Source organism: Dermochelys coriacea, chromosome 2 (assembly GCF_009764565.3).
Source record: "Dermochelys coriacea isolate rDerCor1 chromosome 2, rDerCor1.pri.v4, whole genome shotgun sequence".
In the NCBI taxonomy this organism is placed as follows: Eukaryota; Metazoa; Chordata; order Testudines; family Dermochelyidae; genus Dermochelys; species Dermochelys coriacea.
This window is the reverse complement of record NC_050069.1, coordinates 75,896,213-75,921,049: the sequence shown is the minus strand read 5'-3', so window position 1 is coordinate 75,921,049 and position 24,837 is coordinate 75,896,213. Positions and strand designations below refer to the sequence as shown.

Sequence of the window (24,837 nt, the reverse complement as noted above, 5' to 3'; positions counted from 1 at the left end):
GACTTAGAACAACGCTTCCTCAGCTCTCGTTCCCTAATGCCCCTACTCTACTTGCGCTACATTGATGACATCTTCATCATCTGGACCCATGGAAAAGAAGCTCTTGAGGCATTCCACCATGATTTCAACAATTTCCATCCCACCATCAACCTCAGCCTGGACCAGTCCACACAAGAGATCCACTTCCTGGACACTACGGTGCTAATAAGCGATGGTCACATAAACACCACCCTATATCGGAAACCTACTGACCGATATTCCTACCTACATGCCTCTAGCTTTCATCCAGATCATACCACTCGATCCATTGTCTACAGCCAAGCGCTACGATATAACCGCATTTGCTCCAACCCCTCAGACAGAGACAAACACCTACAAGATCTCTATCATGCATTCCTACAACTACAGTACCCACCTGCTGAAGTGAAGAAACAGATTGACAGAGCCAGAAGAGTACCCAGAAGTCACCTACTACAGGACAGGCCCAACAAAGAAAACAACAGAACGCCACTAGCCATCACCTTCAGCCCCCAACTAAAACCCCTCCAACGCATCATCAAGGATCTACAACCTATCCTGAAGGACGAGCCATCGCTCTCTCAGATCTTGGGAGACAGACCAGTCCTTGCTTACAGACAGCCCCCCAATCTGAAGCAAATACTCACCAGCAACCACACACCACACAACAGAACCACTAACCCAGGAACCTATCCTTGCAACAAAGCCCGTTGCCAACTCTGTCCACATATCTATTCAGGGGATACCATCATAGGGCCTAATCACATCAGCCACACTATCAGAGGCTCGTTCACCTGCGCATCTACCAATGTGATATATGCCATCATGTGCCAGCAATGCCCCTCTGCCATGTACATTGGCCAAACTGGACAGTCTCTACGTAAAAGAATGAATGGACACAAATCAGACGTCAAGAATTATAACATTCAAAAACCAGTTGGAGAACACTTCAATCTCTCTGGTCACTCGATCACAGACCTAAGAGTGGCTATACTTCAACAAAAAAGCTTCAAAAACAGACTCCAACGAGAGACTGCTGAATTGGAATTAATTTGCAAACTGGATACAATTAACTTAGGCTTGAATAGAGACTGGGAATGGATGAGTCATTACACAAAGTAAAACTATTTCCCCATGGTATTTCTCCCTCCCACCCCACCCCCCACTGTTCCTCTGATATTCTTGTTAACTGCTGGAATTAGCCTACCTGCTTGTCACCATGAAAGGTTTTCCTCCTTCCCCCCCCTGCTGCTGGTGATGGCTCATCTTAAGTGATCACTCTCCTTACAGTGTGTATGATAAACCCATTGTTTCATGTTCTCTGTGTGTGTGTGTATATAAATCTCTCCTCTGCTTTTTCCACCAAATGCATCCGATGAAGTGAGCTGTAGCTCACGAAAGCTTATGCTCTAATAAATTTGTTAGTCTCTAAGGTGCCACACGTACTCCTTTTCTTTTTGTGAATATACAGACTAGACACTCTTCCAGCCTCGGACCACTCTTCCCCAGTTCAAAGACTTTTTCTTTTAGATGTTGAGACTGGGTTGGGGGGGGGGAAGGGAGAGAGGCCTAGTCATGATGTGACATCTCTTTATATACCATCTTCCAGATGCTACAAAGGTCATTATTGTGACATAGAGGTCAGTCAGCCCGGGGGCAGGTCTTTAGGCACCCAACTCGTTGGAGTGGCAAACAGCCAGATTTTTGAGCAAGGAAACTGTCTGCTACTGTTTGTTCTACTATGTTCAGGGTAACAGGACTCTATAAATAAACAAGATTACAGCAAAAATATACCTGACTTTTATATAATCAATTCCTTTTCCTAACAGTAACAACCTTGCAAGGCCCTGAGTTTTGGCTAATCACTTGGGCTAAAGGGGCTGTGCTATTTTCTAGTTGTAAAAAAATGGGCAAGTCTAGAAATTCAGTGAACTCTGAAGAGAAACATAGATGTGCAGTGGAAGGGTTGCATTAGAAAGGCACAATGATGAAAGTTAGTAACCCTCTTTCAGTTTTCTGGATTTTCAGTTTTTATTTTATTTGCCCTGTTTTGTTTCCATAATTTTATTTCTGAATATTAAAAACTTTTGTCTATAAATTAAAAGCTACTGTGGCCTGCTGAGTATTTTTATATGAAACCAACCCCTTAACAATTGGTAAGCATTTTGTTTATGCATTAACAGTAGGCAAGAGTCCAAAGGAGCTATTTCAGCCATTTTTTAAGTGATGTCTGTGCTCTTACTTACAATCTGGCCAGGACACAGAAAACAGTGTGAACGTCTGGGAAAAGCAGAGGAGGGAATAATTGGCTGCTGAACTCTTTGAGGACAATGCAACAATGAATTTTTACAATCAATTTGAATGAGGAGTTTGTGGTGGTCCCGCAAACCAGGAGTGGGAGAGCTCTCCTTGGACTGGCAGTGAGTAATGGGTAAATGCAGAGCTGGTCTCTCTGATATCAGCACTCACGCAGGGATTTAAATTCAGCCTGAAACTATAGAATCTTTGGGGTTTTTCGCTTTTTTCTTTCACTCTTTTCTGCTGAACGGAGAAGAGTGTTTTCAGTTAATACTCTGGACTGCGCTCATGCTTAGTGCAGTGCTCCTCTGCAGAGTAAAGTGACCAAGGATGATTAAATCAATGTCAGTTTTCACGACTGCCATGGTGAGGAAACACTGCCATTCACAGGTGCAGTCCAGAGAGCAATTGAATACAAACAAACACCCCAAAGCAAGGTAATGTCAAGTCAAGATATTTGAATGGAGAGACTTAATTTAACCCCCTTCCATGTCTTTGGCTTGTGCAATATTATTACATTGTTATATTATGTATTTCTCTGTTATGCTCTAAGTTGATCCTTTTATCTTCAACTTCAGCTACATATGTATCTTAGAAGCTGTGATCATGGAATTAGTCTAGGGCAGTGTTTCCCAATCTTTGGATGCTGCTTGTTCAGGGAAAGCCCCTGGTGGGCCCAGCTGGTTTGTTTACTTTCCGCGTCTGCAGGTTCGGCTGATCACGGCTTCCAGTGGCTTCACTGTGCCCGGCCAATGGGGGCTGCAGGAAGTGGCACGGGCCAAGGGACATACTGGCTGCCGCTTCCCGCAGCCCTCATTGGCCAGCACAGCGAACCATGGTCAGTGGGGAGCCACGATCGGCCAAACCCGTGGATGCGACTGGTAAACAAACTGGCCTGGCCTACCAGGGGCTTTCCCTGAACAAGCGGCACCCCAAGTTTGGGAAACACTGGTCTATGGTAATTGTAAAGGGGTGGAATAAAGTTGCACGTTTAATCTTAAGTATGATTCTACTCTGAAAAGTGACTCTGTAAATGGCATTGTGGGGTTCTATGTTTGTCTATTTAATAGTCTCAAGTAAATATATATTTTCTAGCTCCTAGGTCTCCAAACTTGGTCTGAGATCTGGAGAGTTGAGCTGAGTTTTCTTCTAGTATATCAGGTTCTGCCAGCCAAAGTATGACTCTGTTCTGTACATTATGTGGCCCCCTATTATTGTAAGTGGCCAAGCTTTTGAAGACCTGATACTCAGTTTGTCGGCACATGTGTCTGTCTGTCATGCAATCATTTTTGAATGCCAGACCTAATCCATTCCAAAACTTCAGAGAATGTTCTCTGCATCAATGCAGGAACCGCGGGCGCCCCTTAAAAGTGTGTGGGCGGGGCCAACTGTGCCTGATCTGTGGCCCTGCCCCCATGCCTTCCCTTCTCCCTGAGGCTCTGCCCCCCACCGCCTCTTCCTCCCAAGACCCCACCTCCTGCTCGCTCCTCTCTGCCCCTCCCCCCCATTGCTCGCCCTTACCACTATTAAAAACTGGGATGGCATAGCCCTCATTTTTAAAAGTGACGGGGCCATGGCCCCCAGTGCCCCTGCATCAATGGCCAAAACCCTATTGTTTTTTAGGAAAAATTGGAAAACCAAAAAGGGAGAAAATGGTGGAAATTCATGCCAGCTCTTTCACCCAGCCACTGGATTGAGCACCTTTGCAATCTATTGGTTGATGGCATACTTTGTCTTCCAGCAGAACACCCAATCTCATCTCTGCTTATCCTACCAATACAGTTTACTGTGTTGACTCCCTGAATGACTTATCTACCATAACAATGGGGGGAAATGAGGAATTTCAGAGGGCATGGATGGAAAGGGAGAATGGGGACATGCACATAGCCCTTGGCATGGGGGAAAGAATGGGGACCCTGGTATGGGGGGGAGGCGGAAATGTGGGGCACCCAGAACACCTGGTGTGGGAGATTGGGGGACCCTGATATAGGAGTGAGGGAAAAGGGATCACAAATGCCTGCCATGGGGGGGAGGGGTGAATGGGGGACATGGGGAGGGGGAGTGAGAATGAATACTCAGAATGGCTGACATGGTGGGAGAATGGGGGACACACAGAGCCCTCAGTGAGGGAAGGTTGGGGGGGTGCTGCTGAAAGTATCTGAAAGAGAGGGGCATGTGAGGGTGGCACAAAGGGAGTTTGGGGGTGGGGAGGGAAGAATGGAGGGATGCAAGATGACCCTGCAGTAAGCTCAGCCAACAGACACTACTAAGTATGTAACCTCCTAGTGTTTAACCACATCAGTCTTCAATGTAGTTATCCTCACAAAATGCCTGTAAGGTAGGGAAGTGCTGTTATCCCCATTTTACAGATGGGGAACTGAGGCACAGAGAGACTAAATGGCTTTCCCAAGGTCACGCAGGAAGTTTGTAGCAAAGGCAGGTCACAGAGTCTCAGGTGAGCGCTTTAACTACTGGACCATCCTATGACCTCAGTCACACCTGTGCAAACTTACTGTCTTCAAATTAAGTCCTCTGACATCTGTGGTGTTTGTCTTCAGTGGCTTTGTACATGTGTAATTGTTTGCAAGTCAATAACCAATACTTCTTATACACAGGAAGGAATAGTAACCTGCTCATACTCTTTGCTGTTATCTCAGCAGTGCTACCAAGAGTAATGCAAGTTTATTTTCTATAGCTCTTACCTGGTATCTCAGCATCCCCCAAACATTAATTAAATTAATCTTTACAATATCCATGTGCGGTAGGGAAGTATTCCCATTTTTGGATGGGAAAACTGAGGCACAGAGGTTGCACAGGAAGACTGAGGCAGAGGTGGCAATAGAATCCAGATGTCCTGAGTATCAGTCTAGTGCCTTAACCAGAAGACCATCTACTGGGTAGATAAAATGATTCCAGATGCAGATAGTGGGCAGCTCTCTGGAGTACAATGGTGGCATTTTTGCATAGTCACTCTTTAGGACCACACTTGCCTATTTGATTTTTTTTCAAGTGTTTAACTATGCAACCCTAATGTTGCATTAACTTATTTTAAAACATTCTTCAAAATAAGTCCCCAGTTCCATAACACACCAGACTGCCAAAGCCAATTAGTGCTTTTTATTGTTACCAGTAAGCTACATACTTGTAATCTTAATATGCAGTCATTGGTGAAAAATTGGCCTAGTATCTTAAAATTGCAAACTAAACTTATGTATGTTCCTAGCCTGTGCATGTTATGATATATATGGATGTGTACGAGTTTAGGTGATTGAAGGAATTGCTTACAAATACTTTAAATAACCGCCTTGAAGCCCACCAAACTGATTGGCTTCAATAAGGCCAGTAATTCTAAAGATGGGAACATTTAAAATTTATCTATCAAAATGATTTTGAAAGTTGCATACTATTTGCTGTGAATTAATTTTACAATGCATCTCCAATAATACAGCACATCTTTAAACAAAATTTTCCATCATTCAATATTCAGTAACCGATTTCTGAAGGATTATAACTTTGGTAATGTCAAAGCCATGAATTGCTAATTCTCATTGGGCTCTCCTCATGTTAAGTTTCTAACTGTAGTAGTTTTTGCTATAGTCGTGACTTGAAGAAGTGTCTGTAGAATTTCTTAAATGGGAAAAACTGAGTATTTTTTTTACCTTGCCAAACTAAAAACCTACAGAATTTTGCCTAAACTGTCTATATATTAAAAAAGCTACTTATGGCAGAGAGAGAGAGCTTGAGAAATTTCAGCAGCAAAACTGTGCTGTAAAGCTGAGTATGTGCAAAGGGGTGTATAATGGAAATGGTATCCTTAGATATAGCAGTTACTGCCAGCCATCCTCTAATAAAAGAAGTGCAGGTTATTTCCTAGTTATTGATGTGCCCCATGCCATTAACCCCACCTTGTCAGTAATCTCCTGTCCTGTGCAATGGTCATGGTTACTTTTCCAAATTGTAACACATCTAACAGTCTAATATGAAATGATTAAATCTAGTCAATTTTGGTTTTGAGTTTAAAATATAGCTTCAGTTCAGCCTCAAAGTAGGCTGTGCACTCCTCAGTGGAAAAAGTGGGTTCCGATCCCACTCTTCTTGCCTCATTGTTCAATGCATGGAGCACCAGCGTGTCGTGATGACATGCGCTTGGGTTCTCAAGTAATACGTAAAGTTGGTAAGCAGCACTAATGCATGACCCAGAAATCTGATCAACTTCATTCACACTCAAATTACTACACCTAACTCTCTAAAAACAGACAGCCTATTGGTAAAAACGGATCAAAACATGCAGGAGCACCAGACTAGCAGACTGTTACAGACAGATGCTTAACATACTCCTTCAGTGATTGCACACAAGATGTAGATGCTAGCAGATATCAGACACATTGAAAATGCAAGTAGGAAAGACTTTAATCAGTGTGACAGGAGAAACTGAAATGCAGACATTTTCTACTTCAGTCTACCAAACAAAAAGAGAGGAGAGACTTGTTCTCATGATCAAAAAGCAGCATGGCCTACTAAAGTGGCAAAGGGAAGAAACTGCTGGAAGAAATAACAGTTGCACAAAGTGTAGCAGCCTGTGCTATCAAATTATATATTAACGATAATGCAAAATGGACACACTTTTTGTAAATCTCATCTACTCAATTACTACTGTTAGACCTACTATTTACATAGATATTTAGTGTACTGGCTGGCAATACTTGTCATACTAATAACAACAGAAATTATATTAGCTGACTCTGAAGCCAGATCTCTGGCAGCCTCCCAGCTGGAAGATAGTTATGGTGTCATAAAGCGTTTACAGAAAGAGGTAGGAAGCTTATAAAGCATTGGAAGGGAATTAGGCCTTCATGAGAGCGCAGAGGTAATCTTCATTCATAGTTGCCAAGGTCTTGGATCCATGTATTATCTCTATATGCATCTCCATCTTGGAGGAGCTCAGCAAAAGGGAATTGTATTCCAAGGATTAGAGCTGGCTGGCTGCTCTGTGGGGATGAAATCTGATGTCTCTTAGAGGTAAGGGCTGTGAGCATATCCTAGCCACTTGTGAGGAACAGTGCATGTTGTCCTTGTTCTATGCCTATTAAGTCATTCAACAGGACAAGACTGTATTTAATAGTATAACACTTTTCTTTTTGATCACTCAGAAGATTTATTGGTGGCTTTGTGAACAAGGGGAGGAAGACTTTTAGCAGCCTATAGCCTTTATTCATGTCAGTGTGCAATGTGAAATTAAGGCACAGGAAGAGAATCAAAAGATTTGGATCAAAAATGTGTTTTAAATTACTAAGGCATAAAGAGGCATGAAAAATCTGCCACATGCTTGTTGGAATTTTCAGATGTGTACTCTGTCAGTGTCTCTCCTGTGAATTGATCCGAGTCAACAAGGATACCTTTGGGTTTTTTGGAATTGAAGGGAACACTGAATTCAGCTCCATTCCTACAATTGCTGATGCTATTCTACCTGTGCAGAACCCTGCTCCCATAATATTTGTAGTTTTGAGATAGTCCAATTAATCTTCACCAGTTTATCTTGTAGCCAGCAAAATGATCCCATACAGCAGTATGTTTGCTAGTTCACACTTTATGGCTCTGACTGAGGGTATGTCCACACTGCTGTCAAAAGTATGATTGCAGCACTTATACACATACTCATGCTAGCTTTCATCAAAGCCACCTTCAGTAACAATAGCAGTGAAGCCACGTCAGGACAGGTGATGGCTGCTGAAGGATGTAACCAGGGTACCTTGGCAAGCAGGTGTAGCCAATGCAGCTGCACATGCTGCTGCAGCTTCACTGCTATTGTTACTTGAGCTAGCTAATTACAGTAGAACCTCAGCGTTACGATCACCTCGGGAATGGAGGATATTCAGAACTCTGAACACAACGTTATGGTTGTTCTTTCAAAAATTTACAATTGAACAGTAACTTAATACAGCTTTGAAACTTTACTATGCAGAACAAAAATGCTGCTTTTAACCATCTTAATTTAAATGAAACAAGCACAGAAACAGTTTCCTGACCTTGTCAAATCCTTTTTTTTTTTTTTTTTTTTTAATTTCCCTTTATTTTTTTGTAGTAGTCTCCATTTAACACAGTACTGTATTTGTATTTTTGGTTCTGCTGTTGCTGATTGTATACTTCTGGTTCCAAATGACGTGTATAGTTGACTGGTCAGTTTGTAACTCTGGTGTTTGTAACTCTGAGGTTCTATTGTAGATCACAACTAGTTTAGGTATGTCTACACATGCCACAATCGCATCTTTATTGCAGTGAGACATACCCTGAATTTCTCCATTTATGCAACCTGTTGTGGCTGGGGTAGTCATTCATTCATTGTGCAAACAATGACTGTCAGACACTTTTGGCCCCTTTAAAATTCCCTTCCAATTGCTAAAAATTGTTTTTATATCATGTTTTCTTTTTGCAAAAAGTGGTGAAGACAATCAAAGCCAGGAGAAGAAACTTTCTAGCATGCATAGCTCCTGTCCTTCGCGTTATTTGTTGTAAGGATTGCATCATGTAGCATTACATTCCCAGTGCTTGAAGGAAGAAAAAATCTCCTTAATAGGATGGGAAGTGTCCAGTCCACTGAGGCACAGAAGCAGAACACAGGGATTGAAACTCAAAAGAAAATACCTATCCCTGAGTCATTAAATTATTAAATACATGCCCAAGTGTAAAAGATACCACCTGATTCAAATTGCATCAACAGTAGAGCTAGGGGAATTTTTTTTGAAAAATAGCTTATTTTCTTAAAAAATGCAGTTTTGGTTGACTTGAAATTATTCATGAATTCATTGCCATTCGTAGTCATTCATGATGACAATGAATAGTCATTGGGCCAAGAAAGAGTGAGAAGTGACTCTGTAGCGTAGTGGTAGGGCACTCCTCTGGGAGACCCAAGTTTAAGTCCCTGCTCCAGTGACTAACTATTGATGCAACATGGAATTGCTTCAACAGAAGAGAGAGGCACCTTCCCTTCCCTGTCCCTTCTGTTTTGTGAACACAGGGCTTGTCTATATGAATGGTTAGTGCATGGCAAGCAGGGGTGTAAATTTACCTCACATTAGCCTGATGCACATGAGCAGTCCACACTAAAAGTTCCCTAGTGCATTTTGATCTACCCTGCTTTGAAATGGGAATAGATCAAAAGCACACTAGTGATCTTATAGTGCATAGCCATATGGACAGTTAGCGCGCAACAGGCTAGTGTGAGGTAGACTTACACCCCAGCTTCCATGCACTAACTGGTCATATAGATAAGCCCTTGTGGTCCTTTACTTTTGTTAAAATGCGCAAAATTGAAACACAATTTTCAGTTTGGTCGAACAAAGTATTCTGTTTCACCCCTCTGTGTTTTCCGACTCTTCAGTTGGCTGAAAATGTTGGTTTTGGTTCAACACAAAATTAAACATTTTTTTTCATTTTTGTTTTTTTGAAATGCTACTGAACCAAAAAGTCCATTATTCACCCAGCTTTGGTTAACATCATTCTGCATAACCTCTCCTCTCAGCCTCCTAATGGATAGCTATGGAACACAGCAATGTAGTGAAATGTAGGAATATAGATCCACGAGGTACTGTATATTGTGTTCTCTGCCTCTCTTCTCACTCTGTTTTGTTTCCTTTTCTTGACTTTCTTCCTTTTGTCTATCCTGCCTTCTTTCGCTTCATTATATTCCTTTTTTCACAATTTTTTCTTTGAAAAAATTATTGGTTTTTTTTCAAGAAGACTTTAAAATAAGTTCTTATACAGCCCAGTATGTGTATGTAGTACTTTACAAAATTGTAAATAAGACAGTTCCTGCCTTCAAGAGTTTCTAACCTGACCGTTTTTTCTATGTTTGGTTCATTGCAGATGCTTTTCTGAATTTCTTAAATTAACAATGAAACTTGAACTAGATAGAAAAGCATCCATCTCCTGTTGCGAGTTCTCTTGCTTTCACTTCCTCTTGATTATTTCCCTGCTTCCTCTCCACCCTCTAGCCATTTATTCTCCCCCACATGCTTACCAGAGTAGGAGGAGTTAATGTAGGTAGGCGCCTGAATAGACAAACGATTTTCAAAACAGATCCCCATCTCATAAAATACCTGCACTGGACTACTTAGTGAAAGTCTGAAGTCCAGAGAGCAGAAAATTTGGGATTGTTGATTTATACAATTATAAAAAAATCTTTATAGAAAGATTTATAGAAAATCTTAATTTATAATGGTTAGTGTGCTGGTGGTGTTCAACAGCACACTCCATTAAACAGGCAACACTCATGCTTTTAGTTTATGAAGAGAAAATGAACTAACTTTTTTCAAGTCCACTCTGAGTCGTAAAAAGAAAAGGAGTACTTGTGGCACCTGAGAGACTAGTACTAGCCACAAGTACTCCTTTTCTTTTTACGGATACAGACTAACACAGCTGCTACTCTGAAATCTGAGTCGTAAGAGTGCAACTTAACTGTTTTTGTAAGGAGTTCTTGGATTACATAAAAAAATTTAGTCATATAATTTAGTCCCCTTCAAAAGATGCTCAGTTGCCTTAGGTAATTAAATAATGTTATCTCAGTATTTTCAGTATACCATAGATATTGCCTTCTTTATGTATAGGGAAGTACATTATAGGAAACATTTACATAAGCTAAGGTAATGTTACGTAGCTGCATAAGGTAAAAGTGGAAAGCTTTTAAGGGAAGCCATTGCATCGTAATGTAGCATTAGGAAAAATATAGTTTACCTGTCTGCATCATGCACGCTTCTCAGTGGTAGATTTTTTTTTTTTAAGTGGGTCATAGCCAAGAAGATCAGTTTGGTGGAATGCTCATAAATTTACTGTGATTATGTTCTTGCTCAGAAAAGCCTGGCAAAATTAAGGGGCAGAAATATGACCTGCAATTATGAATAAACTCTGAATGTGGTGGTGCAAGAGACCTAACAGATTTCCTACCATCTAGAAGGCACATATGACTGTTCTGCAGTTATACCAGACAGTGTGCTATTGTGTGAACTCAGCTGAATTAGGGTATTGTGAGGAAGGGTTTTTCCTCTTGTTTAGTTTTTAGAACTGACATGGTGGTTGCATCACTGCATATCCCATATAGGAAAAAATAATGAATGGTCTTTGTCTATGTCCTTGCTGAGCTAATTGTTGTCATGTTTTCCTTCTAGTACCAAATTTCTGTAAGGAATACTTCATTCCGGCAACCAGGGAAAGTGCTTGAATGCTCAAAGTAAGTGTTTTATTTCTCTCTGTAGCGTGATAAAATGTACAGTATGTTGTGACTGACATTAAAAGTAATGAGGTATTGCTTTGATTTTGTTTATATTTTTAAAGAGCAAGTCAACAGTTGGGTGACATTCAGTATACAGTAGTTACTGAGTTTCCTTTGCAGCAAGACCTAGCATACAAAAATAAATAGGTACAAATCAGAATAAGTTGCCTTTGTAAATGGTAGTATCCATGCAATACAAATTAATTGTAATGAATTCATAGCTAGCAGCACCAATAACAACTGCTTCCAGAAAAAGTATTGCAAATGTGAATAAAAGGGGGGAGGAAGTATCTGAGGAGGAAGGGGCATCAATAAAGAGGGAAGCCAAAGGTGGGAGAAGAATCTTTTTCTCCCTGTCTTTCCTTCTCTCTCTTCCTTGTCTCTTATCCTTCTCTCCTGCTTCAGGAACTCTGGTGGAAAACTGTCTTATGCTCTCTCTTCAATGCTCATTTTACTTCATTGAGTTAGCAGCTCTACTAGAGCAATAATGCAGCTTTCCCAATTTTAACTGGAGGAAAAGAGAGCTAGACCAAATGTTACTGTACATGGTTAATAATACATATCTGATAAGGAACATCTCTTTGTAAATTTTCAGTTAGTTGTGTATTGGACACTAGGTTAATCTATCCAGCCTCCAATTGGTCATGTTGCAATTTGCACAGTCGTAATTTGGCTCACCTGTAGGAACAGCAGAGAACAATGATACAATTAGAGGTAGGTCCACAAGATGGCAATGTTTTGAAAGTCTTTAAAATGATGAACACATGAACTGCGGTTGATAAAAGAAACATTGTCACATATTAACTGTCTTTTTGTATCATGGTTGCCAAGTGTCTGTCTTGTTACACAGTTTGAATTCTAAACTTTCCCCAAAAGGAAGACTAGAATACAATAGTATAGGGTTGACCTTCTAGCATGCGGTGTGGTGCTGTCAAAAGTATATGCACACATGCAGTCTCTCTTGGCAATGTACAGAGTACAGTTCACTGTGTGGCATATCTTATAACACATTATATTTTATGTAGTTGTGCACTTAACATATAAATAAAATGACATATCCCTGCTCAGAAACTTTTAGTTTAGAACCCACCTGCCAATGCTTGAAAGTCTGTCAGTGTTACCATTTATAAAGTCTGACTTTGATGGGGGCATAAGGCATGTCTCACTTGCTAGAATATTTTATTTATGTTGTATATTTTAGCAAAGATGAGCCATATTTTTCCTGTACTCTCTAATCAATGTTAAGGCTTTTTTCACAAGGGAACTAGGGAGATGGTTCAACTGTTGATTAAGAGTTTTGAATATCTTGAAACTGCTCAAACATATTTGTAAAAAGGTGCTACTAATGCACAGTCAATGGGTTTTTAGCTCAAATCAACAGGAGGGGAGACCTGAATGTTTGCAGAGAATTGGGATCTGTTGAGAGGTTTAGGTTAGAACAGTTCCTAGGAGACGAAGAATTGGAGCTGAACCTTGTTTAACAGGGGGCCGGGGAGAGGGAGCAGTTAAAAGAGAAGACTGAAACCGTGATGGGGAGAGCTGTAAGGGGATAACTGCAGACTTTAGAAGCTATGAGAATGAAGTGATGAGAGCTGAGAGAATTTGAGGAACCAGAAGAAATATGCAGTATATTTAATCTGGGAGTTTTCATATTAAGAGCAGTGGATAATTGCTATTGCATAAAAGAAGCTGAAAGAGGCCTGGAATGAGTCAAAGATGAAACGAAGGATCTGGGCCCCATGAAGAAGCTGAGAAACTCAAAGCTGTAGGAATTCTAATGGATTTCCTCCACTTGCACCTTGTTTTTAACAGTGGTAGGTCTGCACCAGTGGAAGTGCCTAACATAGAGTGGCCATATCATTTTATTCACATATTTTCTAACCCTGCTCAAAACATGTCTGGATGATACTGTTAAAACACACTCAGCTGCAATCAATCTGATTATACTAGTATTCCCATAGGTGGTTGTGAAACAGTAGGCAATCTGAAGAAAACTACTAGTGTAGAGGCAACAGAGAGATATATAGTCTACTTTACAAAAGTCTGCTTGTGACTACGTATTGCCTAATAAAACTTATCTTGGACATACAGATTTCCTGGAGTGAATAGTCCCACCCTCAGACCAACAGGCGGCTTTCCAGAGTATTCCCTCTGGTCTGCTGCCTACTCTATAGTCTTTCCTCACAAAATCCGTGGAACTTTGTAGAATGCTGAATATCAAAATAAAGTCCCAGCCACCAGCTTTTTAATACCAGAGGTTTAACATACCGCTATAAAGATAGCTAGCACTGTAGCCGAACATTGACCAAATCCAGGTTTCACACATCAATATGCAATGGAATTTTGAAGCACTTTCATGCTTTCTTTGACAATTCAATGGTGGTTTGTGGGTTTTTTGTTTAATTGTTAAAGTTGTAGGGATAGCCATATAGGGAAGGAAGTTCAACTATCCAGGCAGTTTTACAACTTTCATTTAGAATACTCCCCCAGGATATGTAGAAAAAGTTTTCATTGGCAGTTAAAAATACAGTGCGTTAAGCAAGGAATTTTTAAGGACAGATTTAGAATGCATCCTAACAACAAAAAACATTGCTGTTTCTATGGTGTTTAGAGTACATGTTTACTTGCAGTTATTCAGTATTTTCTGGCTAGCAGTACAAGCAGCCAAAAGCATCTAATCCAGTGTGGATTAGAAAACGGAATTTGTTCAGGAAAGGAACACAATAAAACAACTTCAATATTCTGGCAGGTTTTCTTTGCTTCACTAAAGCTAAAACTTTCTAAATCTATTTGATAAGAGGCTTTCATTATTTGCTCTGCTTCTTGCATGTAGAAAAGATATGCTTAGTTATTTGAAAGCAGGAAGAGTAAAGGAACACTGTCTTTCCTTCCAGGCGTTGAAAAACGTTCCTGTACTTCTTTTGCATCTTCATTATTAGCCAGAGGGGGTCACTAAAACAAGTCACTTTAATCCTTTGGCTGAATGCATTGCTTTCACAGCATTTCCATCCTGTGGAAAGTGATTGGGTCTTCCAAAAGTCAGTGTAGGGTAACATACTATGACAGTCACAACTGCATGAAGACACAATTGTTTTATGGTCAATTTTGATTTAACATGAGAAGAGAGCTGTAGTTCGGATCTAAATTTTGAACATAAAGGACAAAGTTAACTTGAATGGAATGTTTGTTTATGGCTTCATGCTAACCAGTATCGTTTCCTTGCCTTACTTAGTAATTGAACAACCTAAATATCCTTTTATGGTCTTGTCTGAAAATCTTCTGAACCATAGGGTGACTTTTTTCCCCCACTGTCCTACTACCAGGAATTATCCCACAGGAGTTCATCAATGCAACTGACTCATTTTAAAAAAAAAACCACAGTATTTTTTTTTAAAAATGCAACATATGTAAGGTTTTGTTCAAAGTTAATGACAGTCCATTCCAATGGCCAAGGTATCAATGTTAACTATAACTCATAACTATTAAATATATGGGTTTTTGTTACTTTGCATTAAATAAAATCAGCACATAATTTTCTAACATCATGAGCAAAATATATTATTGTAATATCATTGCTATATTTTTGTTTAAAATACTTAAAAGGCAGGCTTTTTACAATAGAGCAACTTAACTTCATAGTAATAAGACCCATTTCAGCTTATTGAATTTTGTTACTTAGTTGCTATTCAAAAATATGCATAAAATAAAAGGAAAATAAAGTTAGGATCATTTTATGGGTTTTTGGTAAATGGATGCCAGATTCTAGTTCATGTGTAGTGTATTGCATTTTGTCCATTTCAACAATTTATTAGTGTATTAAAGATACTTTAAGCAATGACTAAGCACTCTTGCAGTCTGAGTAGAGAAATCCTAGATTGCTTCTGTGATTCAGCAGTTTAAGAAACCCAACCTGCTTGCCAGAGCTGGCTCACTGGAAATATTTGTGACTCAATATGGCACACTCAGATTTTGCAGAAACAAGTTTTCATTTTAGAAAAAGTTTCTACCTCTTGGGGCTGTAAAGAGAACCTTCCAAATGTGAGCAGAGTATAATCCAATGCAATGTTGTCGTCCTCAGTCTGCAGGCAGCCTGAAACAAGACTGGTATTATTTTCCCCAAACTAACCCCATTAATCTTACTAGAGCAGTGGTGGGCAACCTGCGGCCCGCAAGCCACATGTGGCCTGCCAGGGTAATCCACTGGCAGGCCCGCAAGACAGTTTTACACTGACTGTCTGCATGCATGGCCGCTTGCAGCTCCTGGGGCTGCTGTTCACCATTCCCAGCCAATGAGAGCTGCAGGAAGCTGCAGCCAGCATGTCCCTGTGGCCCGCGCTGCTTCCGTTGGCCAGGAACAGCGAATCATGGCTACCAGGAGCTGCAGGCAGCCTTGCCTGTTGATGGTCAATGTAATCAAACTGTCTCGCGACCTGCCAGCGGATTACCCTGATGGGCTGCAGGTTGTCCAATGCTGTACTAAAGTGTAAAAAGCATACTGGTGATACTTAAAATATCATCAACTATTTAATTGTTGATCATTTTAGCAGATGGAAGGGGGTGGGAGTAAACTGATGGGTGATTACTGGGAGCTGCTGCAGGGAAGGCTATGCAGAGGGAAGAAAGAAGGGACACAGGAAATAGGAAGAGAAATGAAAGAAACTTGGGGAAGGAAGAGAAACAAAGGGCTGAAATAGCAGTGGTCCTAAAGGTCAGCATATTTTCCCCCAAGTGATGTTGATGAGTGTGACAAAGACCTGGACATGTAACTAAGAATTTAGCTGCTGTATAAGGGCTATCTTCTGTTTCTCCCTTTGTGCACATTTCTCATTGACATCTGTGGGAGATCAGGTGTGGAATGAAGGAAGCACATAGTCCTAAATGTGTGTGCCTGCCACAGGGCCATAATTAGAAATGGAGTTCAATCCTCTCCACAGAATGTTTGACAGCCTGCTTTAGTCATATTCTTTCTTGCATGAATTCTTTAAGAAATGTAGTGGGAGCATCAGATGGAGGGTCTTCTAAAGTACAGTAAAAAGAACGAGGAGTACTTGTGGCACCTTAGACTAACAAATTTATTTGAGCATAAGTTTTCATGGACTAAAACCCACTTCATCAGATGCATGCAGTGGAAAATACAGTAGGAAGATGGATAGATTATCTAACTATACACACAGAGAACATGCCCTTCAAATTTCCAGTTTTGCCTTGCAAGTAGATAACATTACCGCACTGTAACTGAAGCCTATACTAAGAATGGAGAATGCCTAGGGAATAGCATGAATGCTGAGGGAACAGTATATTTAATTGCATCAGGGCAACTGAATATTAAGCACATCAGTGTTGCCAGTCCCACACATTCAAAAATCATGATTCAGGCCCCCCAAACCATGAGATTGACTTAAAAATTGAAATAAATATAAATGCATTTTGGGATATTTTTATTTGACTTTTGGAATCACTTGTGTCCACATTGTTCTCCGCAAGCAGGAGGGCTAGCAGCTTGTTTTTATTAAATGAAAGATTAGATTCTCATGTAATTACATCATTCCAGGAGCTGGGGGCTTGAGGAAAATCACCAATTTTATGAGACTCGCAATAAAATCTCAAGTGTTGGGATCACAGGGATCAGGTGGATGTGAAAAATTTCTCACCTAATGTTAACTCTAAATGTTGTCTTCATGTATAAAAAGTTAAATGCTGTGTATAATAATGACCTGCTCAGCCTACATAGAGTTGTTCTGTCATAACTAATAGTGTGACTAAGCCACTATCATGTGGGCTACAATTTTTATTACAATAGAAGATGGTATAAAGCAAAGATAAAGGAGTAGATATTCAAAGTGCCTTTTGTATTTCAATAGTAACAGGGTACCTAAATACTCTTTGACTTTGAAAATCCCCCTCCAAAAGATTATACAAGTTTAAGTGGCCTGGCTATAATTTGATTTCTAAACCACCCAGAAAACATCATTTTGCCCCCTGTAAACTTATTACAGTAGGACCCTGATAGTGCCTACTAGTTAAGATTGCAAATTGGCTTCTATTGGAGTCCCACCCATTTATATAAGGCTCAAATTTGGCTCATTCTCTTTAATTGTCTAATCAGACTGTGTGGGGATACACATGTGCAAGGCTCTAGAAAACATCACTATATTATATTGTATGTAAAATAAGATTATTGCATAATTTAATGGCTATCATTATGCATACATACAAAGGATAGGGTTGCCAACTTTCTAATTGCACAAAACGGAACACCGCTACCCCACCCCTTCCCTGAGGTCCCACCCCCTGCTCATTCCATCCCCGCTCCCTCCATCACTCACTCTCCCCCACCCTCACTCACTATCACTAGACTGGGGCAGGGAGTGTGGGATGTGGGAGGGGATGCAGGGTGTAGGAGGGGGTTCTGACCTGGGGCAGGGAATTGGGGTGTGGGAGGAAGTTTGGGGTGCGGGCTCTGGCTGGGCAGCACTTACCTCAGGTGACTCACGGAAGCAGCTGGCATGTCCTGCTCCTAGGTGGAGGGACCAAAGGGCTCTGCGTGCTGCCTGTGCCCACAGATGCTGCCTCCGCAGCTCCCATTGGCCATGGCTCCTAGCCAATGGGAGCTGTGGAGCTGGTGCTCAGGGTGGGGGTAGCAAACAGAGCCCCCATGGCCACCCCTGCACCCAGGAGCCGGACATGCTGGCTGCTTCCAGGAGTTGTGCGGAGACAGGGCAGGCAGGGAGCTTGCCTTAGCCCCGCTATGCCACCGACCAGACTTTTAGCAGCCTGGTCAGCACTGCTGATCAGAGCCACCAGGGTCCCTTTTTGACTGGGCGTTCCAGTCGAAAACCAGACAACTCTGCTCCTTTGTTAGGGTTGCCAGGTAAGATTGTGCATTCAACCTTTACTTTCACATTTCCTGACTTGATTTCTTAACTAAGACCTTAGAGTGTGTGTGTGCATGTGTGTGTGTATTTTGTATTTAACGTAAGAACAAGTTACATGTAATCCTTCTTTCTTAAGTCTAAACCATGTATTTGACAGGTGGGTCATTGGTTAATGAAAGGAAGGAAATCCAGCTCTCTATCTTCCCAATAAGATGTATGTATTTTCGGTATGCTCCTGTCTACTCAAAATGGAGGCACTTACGTTTTTAATGGAGTTCTATCTTTACGAGGAGAGAGATGAGCTTTATATTGGATTTCTTCTGCTCTATATAAATTTGATTTTAACTATAGTTCTTTAGCAGACATCACACTTGACCTATATATGCTTGTTCCTGGATGTGTGGCAGTGTTAATTGCATTCTGCTGTAACCTTTTGCAATATTTAATTTAGTCAAATTTTAATTACATTTAATTCTATATTCATTTATATTTACTTGTGTATTGCTAAAAAAATCCTTCTTTCTTCTTTATGCATCCTCTCCTCAATTCTTGAGCATGACTTTTTTTTTCTTTTCTACCGGCTTTTGAGAGTCACTTATCCCTTTCAAGACATCAGCCTCCACCCTGACCCATTTTTTCCTCTAGATGCCCTGTTAAGGGCACCTTCTGCTAAATCTGAATCTCAGGGCTGCAGAAAACCATACAGCAGCTCTGCTAAGTATAGTTACCTGTAGCAGGTTAGTGTACAAATACACATAAGCAAGAACACAGAGGAGAATGTACAGCTTTAGTAAACAGACTACTTACTTCCAATAAGCTGTATTAAGGTATTCATGAAATCATGTGTGCTTAATATGACTCGTAACCCTCAAATGCCTTTAAGGAAATATCCTTCAGTTTGGATGCAAATTTCTTGACATCCTCTGAAAACTTTTCATTGTCTTAGCACACTGTGGTAACAAAACCAACATGTCTCACTACAGTGCTGAATTTCTTCATGCATAATGTTTTCTGTTCATTTGAAACTTTCTCATTAATAACACTTAGTATTTATTCAGCATCTTAGTGTTGTTCAAACATTAATCCTCATCAATCATGTGAAAAGAGAAAGTACTACTTTCATCTTATATAGATGTTTGGGAAACTAAGACACTGGTTGCATGACTTAACTGGTCAGTGGTAGAATTGTGGTTAGAACTCTAATTCCTGGCTCTCAGACCATTCTTCAGTGTGCTAAGCTATGTAGTCTTGTTTCTGTGCTATTTTTGCAGCCTTCTCTAACCTTTCAAAGGGCGAACCCTATAGATTTTTTTTTTTATTTTTATTTTTTTTTAGAAACCAAGGGATATTTTTGAGGCTTAATTCACTAGCTTTGAGGTTCTCTGGTGGAAGACTTTGTATAATGGAAGTGCTTGTGTACTCTAGGATGTGAAAATATTAATCAGCTAGCACTAGGAGCCATAACAGATTGATAGACTATAAGCAGCAAGGTAGGAAATAAAACTTTAAAATTAACTGATGTCAAAGAACTAGACGTGCAGTTCAGATTAGATGTAAGCAATAAGTAGCCTGAAATGCATTTTTAAAAAGTACCCAACAGTAAAAGAATCCATGATAAAATCTACCTTGTAGATATAGCATGTGAAGTAATTCAACCAAGTAGATTAACAGTGCTTCATGGTTCCCAATAGTCTAGTACTGTATTCTTAAGTACTTGCATATGATCATTCCAATGTAGGTGTGTGCATGGTGCACACACAGTTGCTGGAATTCTTTCCCTTAGTGCAGTGGTTCCCAAACTGGGATTTGTGAACCGCTGGGGGTTCATGAAACGTTGCAGGGGTTCTGAGGGAAAAATTCCCTAATGGCGGACAGAGCTGTCCCTAGGGATCCCAGGCAGCATGGGGCCAGCAGCCCAGAGCCCCTATGCTTCCAAGAGCTAAGCAAATTAAAAGAAGCGTATCTATCACATGGAGATTTAAAATTCGAGACTCCTTGTAAGAAATGGAAAGGGAAGTGGATATTTTTTGCTGTTTTTAAAAGTTAATAGGCAGCTAGTATTGTTTTTAAAATTATTATGAAGAACAAGTTTAAGCTTTGTTGTAAAATGCTTTGTTTGCCCAGACTGCTCAAGACCTGAATGCTTGTGTAGGAGGATCTCTTTGAGTTGGCTTCTTAAATACCTTCATGCTGTTTCACATCTGATACTCCTTGATGAAACATAGGAGTCTTGGCTTATAACAGGCTTATTCAAAGTGATACAAGCTACGAAAGTAAGATCTTGGAAGAGTGTTGCTGTTTTCATAATGTAATAAAAATACTATAAAGATAAATAATTAATAATAAATAAAAGGAGTACTTGTGGCACCTTAGAGACTAATAAATTTGCTAGTCTCTCAGGTGCCACAAGTACTCCTTTTCTTTTTGCGAATACAGACTAACACGGCTGCTACTCTGAAACCTAATAATAAATAGTGTGTAATAAGCATGTCATAAAAACAAATTTTATATTTCCAAGATCACTGCTTTTATAATTTATACTCGGGTAAAGGAGAAAATCCCTGGAAATATTCATTTTTTAGGAGGGGTTTGTGAGACTTGACATTTTAATGAAAGGGGTTCACAAGTTGTTGAAGTTTGGGAACCACTGCCATAGTGGGATTCATCGGGTGAGTTCCAGCGCCCTCTGGTGCCATGCCCTTATAGCACTGGTATAAAGGGCCCTGCCAACCCTGCATCCCCTGTTCTTCTTACCACCTGTGGCAGTTGCTGGAACTACTCTTTGCTTCAGGAAAACTTCCCAGTAGAAGTTTTGTCTTCTTTTCCAGTGTATATACACTGTTATAGTTGTGGTTTCAAAGTAGCAGCCATGTTAGTCTGTATTTGCAAAAAGAAAAGGAGTACTTGTGGCACCTTAGAGACTTACAAATTTATTTGAGCATAAGCTTTCATGAGCTACAGCTCACTTCATCGGATGCATTCAGTGGAAAATACAGTGGGGAGATTTATATACATAGAGAACATGAAACAATGGGTGTTACCATACACACTGTAACCAGAGTGATCACTTAAGGTGAACTATTACTAGCAGGAGAGCGGGGGGTGGGAGGGAAACCTTTTGTAGTGATAATCAAGGTGGGCCATTTCCAGCAGTTGACAAGAACGTCTGAGGAACGGAGGGGGGAAATAGTTTTACTTTGTGTAATGACCCATCTCCTGCCGGTCTCTATTCAAGCCTAAGTTAATTGTATCCAGTTTGTAAATTAATTCCAATTCATCGGTCTCTCCTTGGAGTCTGTTTTTGAACTTTTTTTGTTAAAAGTTGCAATTCTTCAGGTCTGTAATCGAATGACCAAAGAGATTGAAGTGTTTTCCAACTGATTTTTGAATGTTATAATTCTTGACGTCTGATTTGTGTCCATTTATTTTTTTTTACGTAGAGATGGTCCAGTTTGGCCAATGTACATGGCAGAGGGGCATTGCTGGCACATGATGGCATATATCACATTGGTAGATGCGCAGGTGAATGAGCCTCTGATAGTGTGGCTGATGCGATTAGGCCCTATGATGGTGTCCCCTGAATGGATATGTGGACAGAGTTGGCAACGGGCTTTGTTGCAAGGATAGGTTCCTGGGTTAGTGGTTCTGTTGTGTGGTGTGTGGTTGATGGTGAGTATTTGCTTCAGGTTGGGGAGCTGTCTGTAAGCAAGGACTGGCCTATCTCCCAAGATCTGTGAGAGTGATGGCTTCAGGATAGGCTGTAGATTCTTGATGATGCTTTGGAGAGGTTTTAGTTGGGGGCTAAAGGTGATGGCTAGTGGCTTTCTGTTATTTTTTGTGGGGGGGCTGTCTTGTAGTAGGTGACTTCTGGGTAGTGAGATAGTGTTATTTAGTGAGATCTAGTGAGTGGAACACTTGCTGTAAATTCCTTTTTCTTCAGGGAGAATATGTAATACTGTGACATATGGAAGTGGAAATTGTAATATTTTTTTTGAATCCTAGGTATGCCTCAGCTTCCCTCTGTATGTTGCATGGCTTCCCAGGGGGTGCCAAAGAGTTAACGCTGCTCTTGGAACAGTGCAGGAGCCAGTGTCACCTCCCTGTCTGGGTAAAATGAATAATCATTAAAGATCTGGCTCAAACCAACCCAAATCAACAGAGGGTTCAGCAAGACAGACACCCCAATGACAGAACAATCAAAACCTCACAGCAGGAAATCTCAACAGATAGGTCTTGTGAACTGAGCTGGAGAACAAGGTGTCAGGTGATTAGAAGAAGGGGCTGATATTTTGGAGGGACTCGGGAACCCAGCCATGAGGGGACATGGGGAGAGAGCCAGAGATGGAGTCCATCATAACTTGGCTGACTCATCGTGACATTGGCTTGGCCAAGATGGACTGTGGCTTCAGTTCACCCCTCTGTGCTAACCTAAGGACTTTCAGATTGTGTGTGCCAGGTGACTAAAAAATGGCTAACTTATTTTGAAAAGACTCACTGTCAATACTCACTGAGAGCATTGTGCCCTGAAGGGAGACAGTAACAGCCTCTTGCAGGACTCTGGTTCTCTCTGAGAGACAGGGATTGCTGGTGCCGAAGGCCCAATCTGAGTCTTGGAGGCTATGGGTTTGGGCCTGTGGAACTGTGTGGGTCCTTGGGGACCAGCACATTAAGAGTCAATCCCAGGAGACTGGTTACAGGCTGGGGCATAGACCAGACCTTGTGACTGACAAATATTCATAATATTAACACCATAAGAAAACGGTTCATGAGATTCTTTGTTCACAGTAAGGAAGTAATCACTTCTTAAAATACTAGCCTTCTATCTTCATTTTTCTTAAGCAATGATTTTTTTTGACAGGGGTTGGCAAATGTAATACTCATTGTATTAGGTTACAATTCCTGTGCAACTCTAACTCACAAGAGTCCTTCCACTAATTCCAGACAAGTTAGTATTGTATGCTGAGCCAGCTTCTAATGATCAAATTTTACTCAGAGTGATGCATTTAAGTTTTATTGAACATTTCCAAAGTGTTTACATTTCCTTTACTCCTTATGTAGACTTTGTACACATGCAACAGGTATTTGTGTGGGGGATTAAATTTCTTTTACTGTGTGCATAAATGAAATGGCCATTAACTGCAAAACACTTCACAGTCAGAATCTTGCAGTGTACTAGGGACAGAGAATTACCAGTCCCAAGAGCCAGCATTCACTTTTTTGGAATCCATTGTGTAACATAAGGGCGAACTCATATTATTTCAATTCAAAAAGTGAGTTACAGCATTAAAATGATTGCTTGGTGGATGTTATCTTGTTGGCAGGCAAGTGAGATGTAGGGATGCCAGACTCACATTTTGGAAAAGTGTTCCCTTCTTTGTCACACAAAGCTATTGACAATTCTATGTCACACAATGCTACTAACCTTTTTTTTAAACAATCACCTGGGTGAAAGTGCCAGTTGGCTTAAAGGCTCTCAGAGAATGTATTTATCTCCCAATGAAGAACACAAGACATGACTTCATGCAGCTTCTTAAATCAGAAGACCAATGCCACTTATCTGTTCTGATATTTTTTTTTCCTTTTGCACTTTTCCAGCTCCAACTTGGGCCACTTAGGGACAAAATTGAGTGTTTGGGAAGTGGAGAGCAGCTCTAAAATTCCTTAACAGTTTGAAATCCATCAGGAGTCCTTTCATACTTTTACCTTCTCCCCCTCTCGGATATTCTCTGCTGTTCCTCCAGGCTTCCAGCCTTATGCCACATTTATTTTATTGATTCGTTTTGTTTTGTCAAATGTAGATTTCTGTAGATCTGCGCACGTTAAAATGAATAAAATCTGTACAACCTAAAAATTGGACCAAAGCTCAAAACAAGAACCCCTCTCTAGAACATCCTATCTGCCTCCCACCCAATCAAGCTCTTCTCATCCCCAGAAAAAGCCTGGGAATCTAGATTACCTGAGTTACCTGAAGACCACCTTTAGGGGTGGGAGGCTATGTCAATACTGCAGTAAAACACCTGCAGCTGGCCTGGGTCAGATGGCTTGGGCTTTGGGGCTGTAAAATTGCAGCATAGACATTTGGGATCAGGCTAGAGCCAGGGCTCTGAGATCCCATAGGGGGAAAGGTCCCACAGCCTTGGCTCCAGCCTGATCGTTAACATCTATGCTGCAATTTTACAGACCCATAGCCCAAGCCCTGTGAGCCTGAGCCAGCTGACCCAAGCCAGCCCTGGGTGTTTTGTTGCAGAGTAGATGTACCCTTCATGTTGAGTACCATCCTCAGATTTTGGACACTGGCAAACCAAAGTGAGGAAGCTAGTTCCAGCATTGAGGACTCCTCCCTGCAAACCCACTGGGCTGGACTCCACTCTTTAAAATGCC

General features: G+C 40.8%; 1 protein-coding gene and 1 long non-coding RNA gene across 3 annotated transcripts in view; both read left to right on the top strand.

Annotated features, from left to right (window-relative positions):
• MAPRE2 (microtubule associated protein RP/EB family member 2) overlaps window positions 1–24,837 on the top strand; it is a 153,736-nt gene that overhangs the window by 31,804 nt on the left and 97,095 nt on the right. For both annotated transcript variants that reach the window (XM_038391743.2, XM_038391740.2), the window contains exon 2: window positions 11,478–11,539. Coding sequence is in view for 1 of the 2 variants with exons in the window: in XM_038391740.2 (XP_038247668.1) it covers window positions 11,478–11,539 (62 nt within the window). In the remaining variant the exon portion in view is untranslated. The remainder of the gene's footprint in view (window positions 1–11,477; window positions 11,540–24,837) is intronic.
• On the top strand, window positions 8,157–11,454 carry LOC122458699. Its single transcript, XR_006278859.1, has 3 exons — window positions 8,157–9,912; window positions 10,083–10,087; window positions 11,079–11,454. It is a non-coding gene; the product is annotated as an uncharacterized LOC122458699 (long non-coding RNA).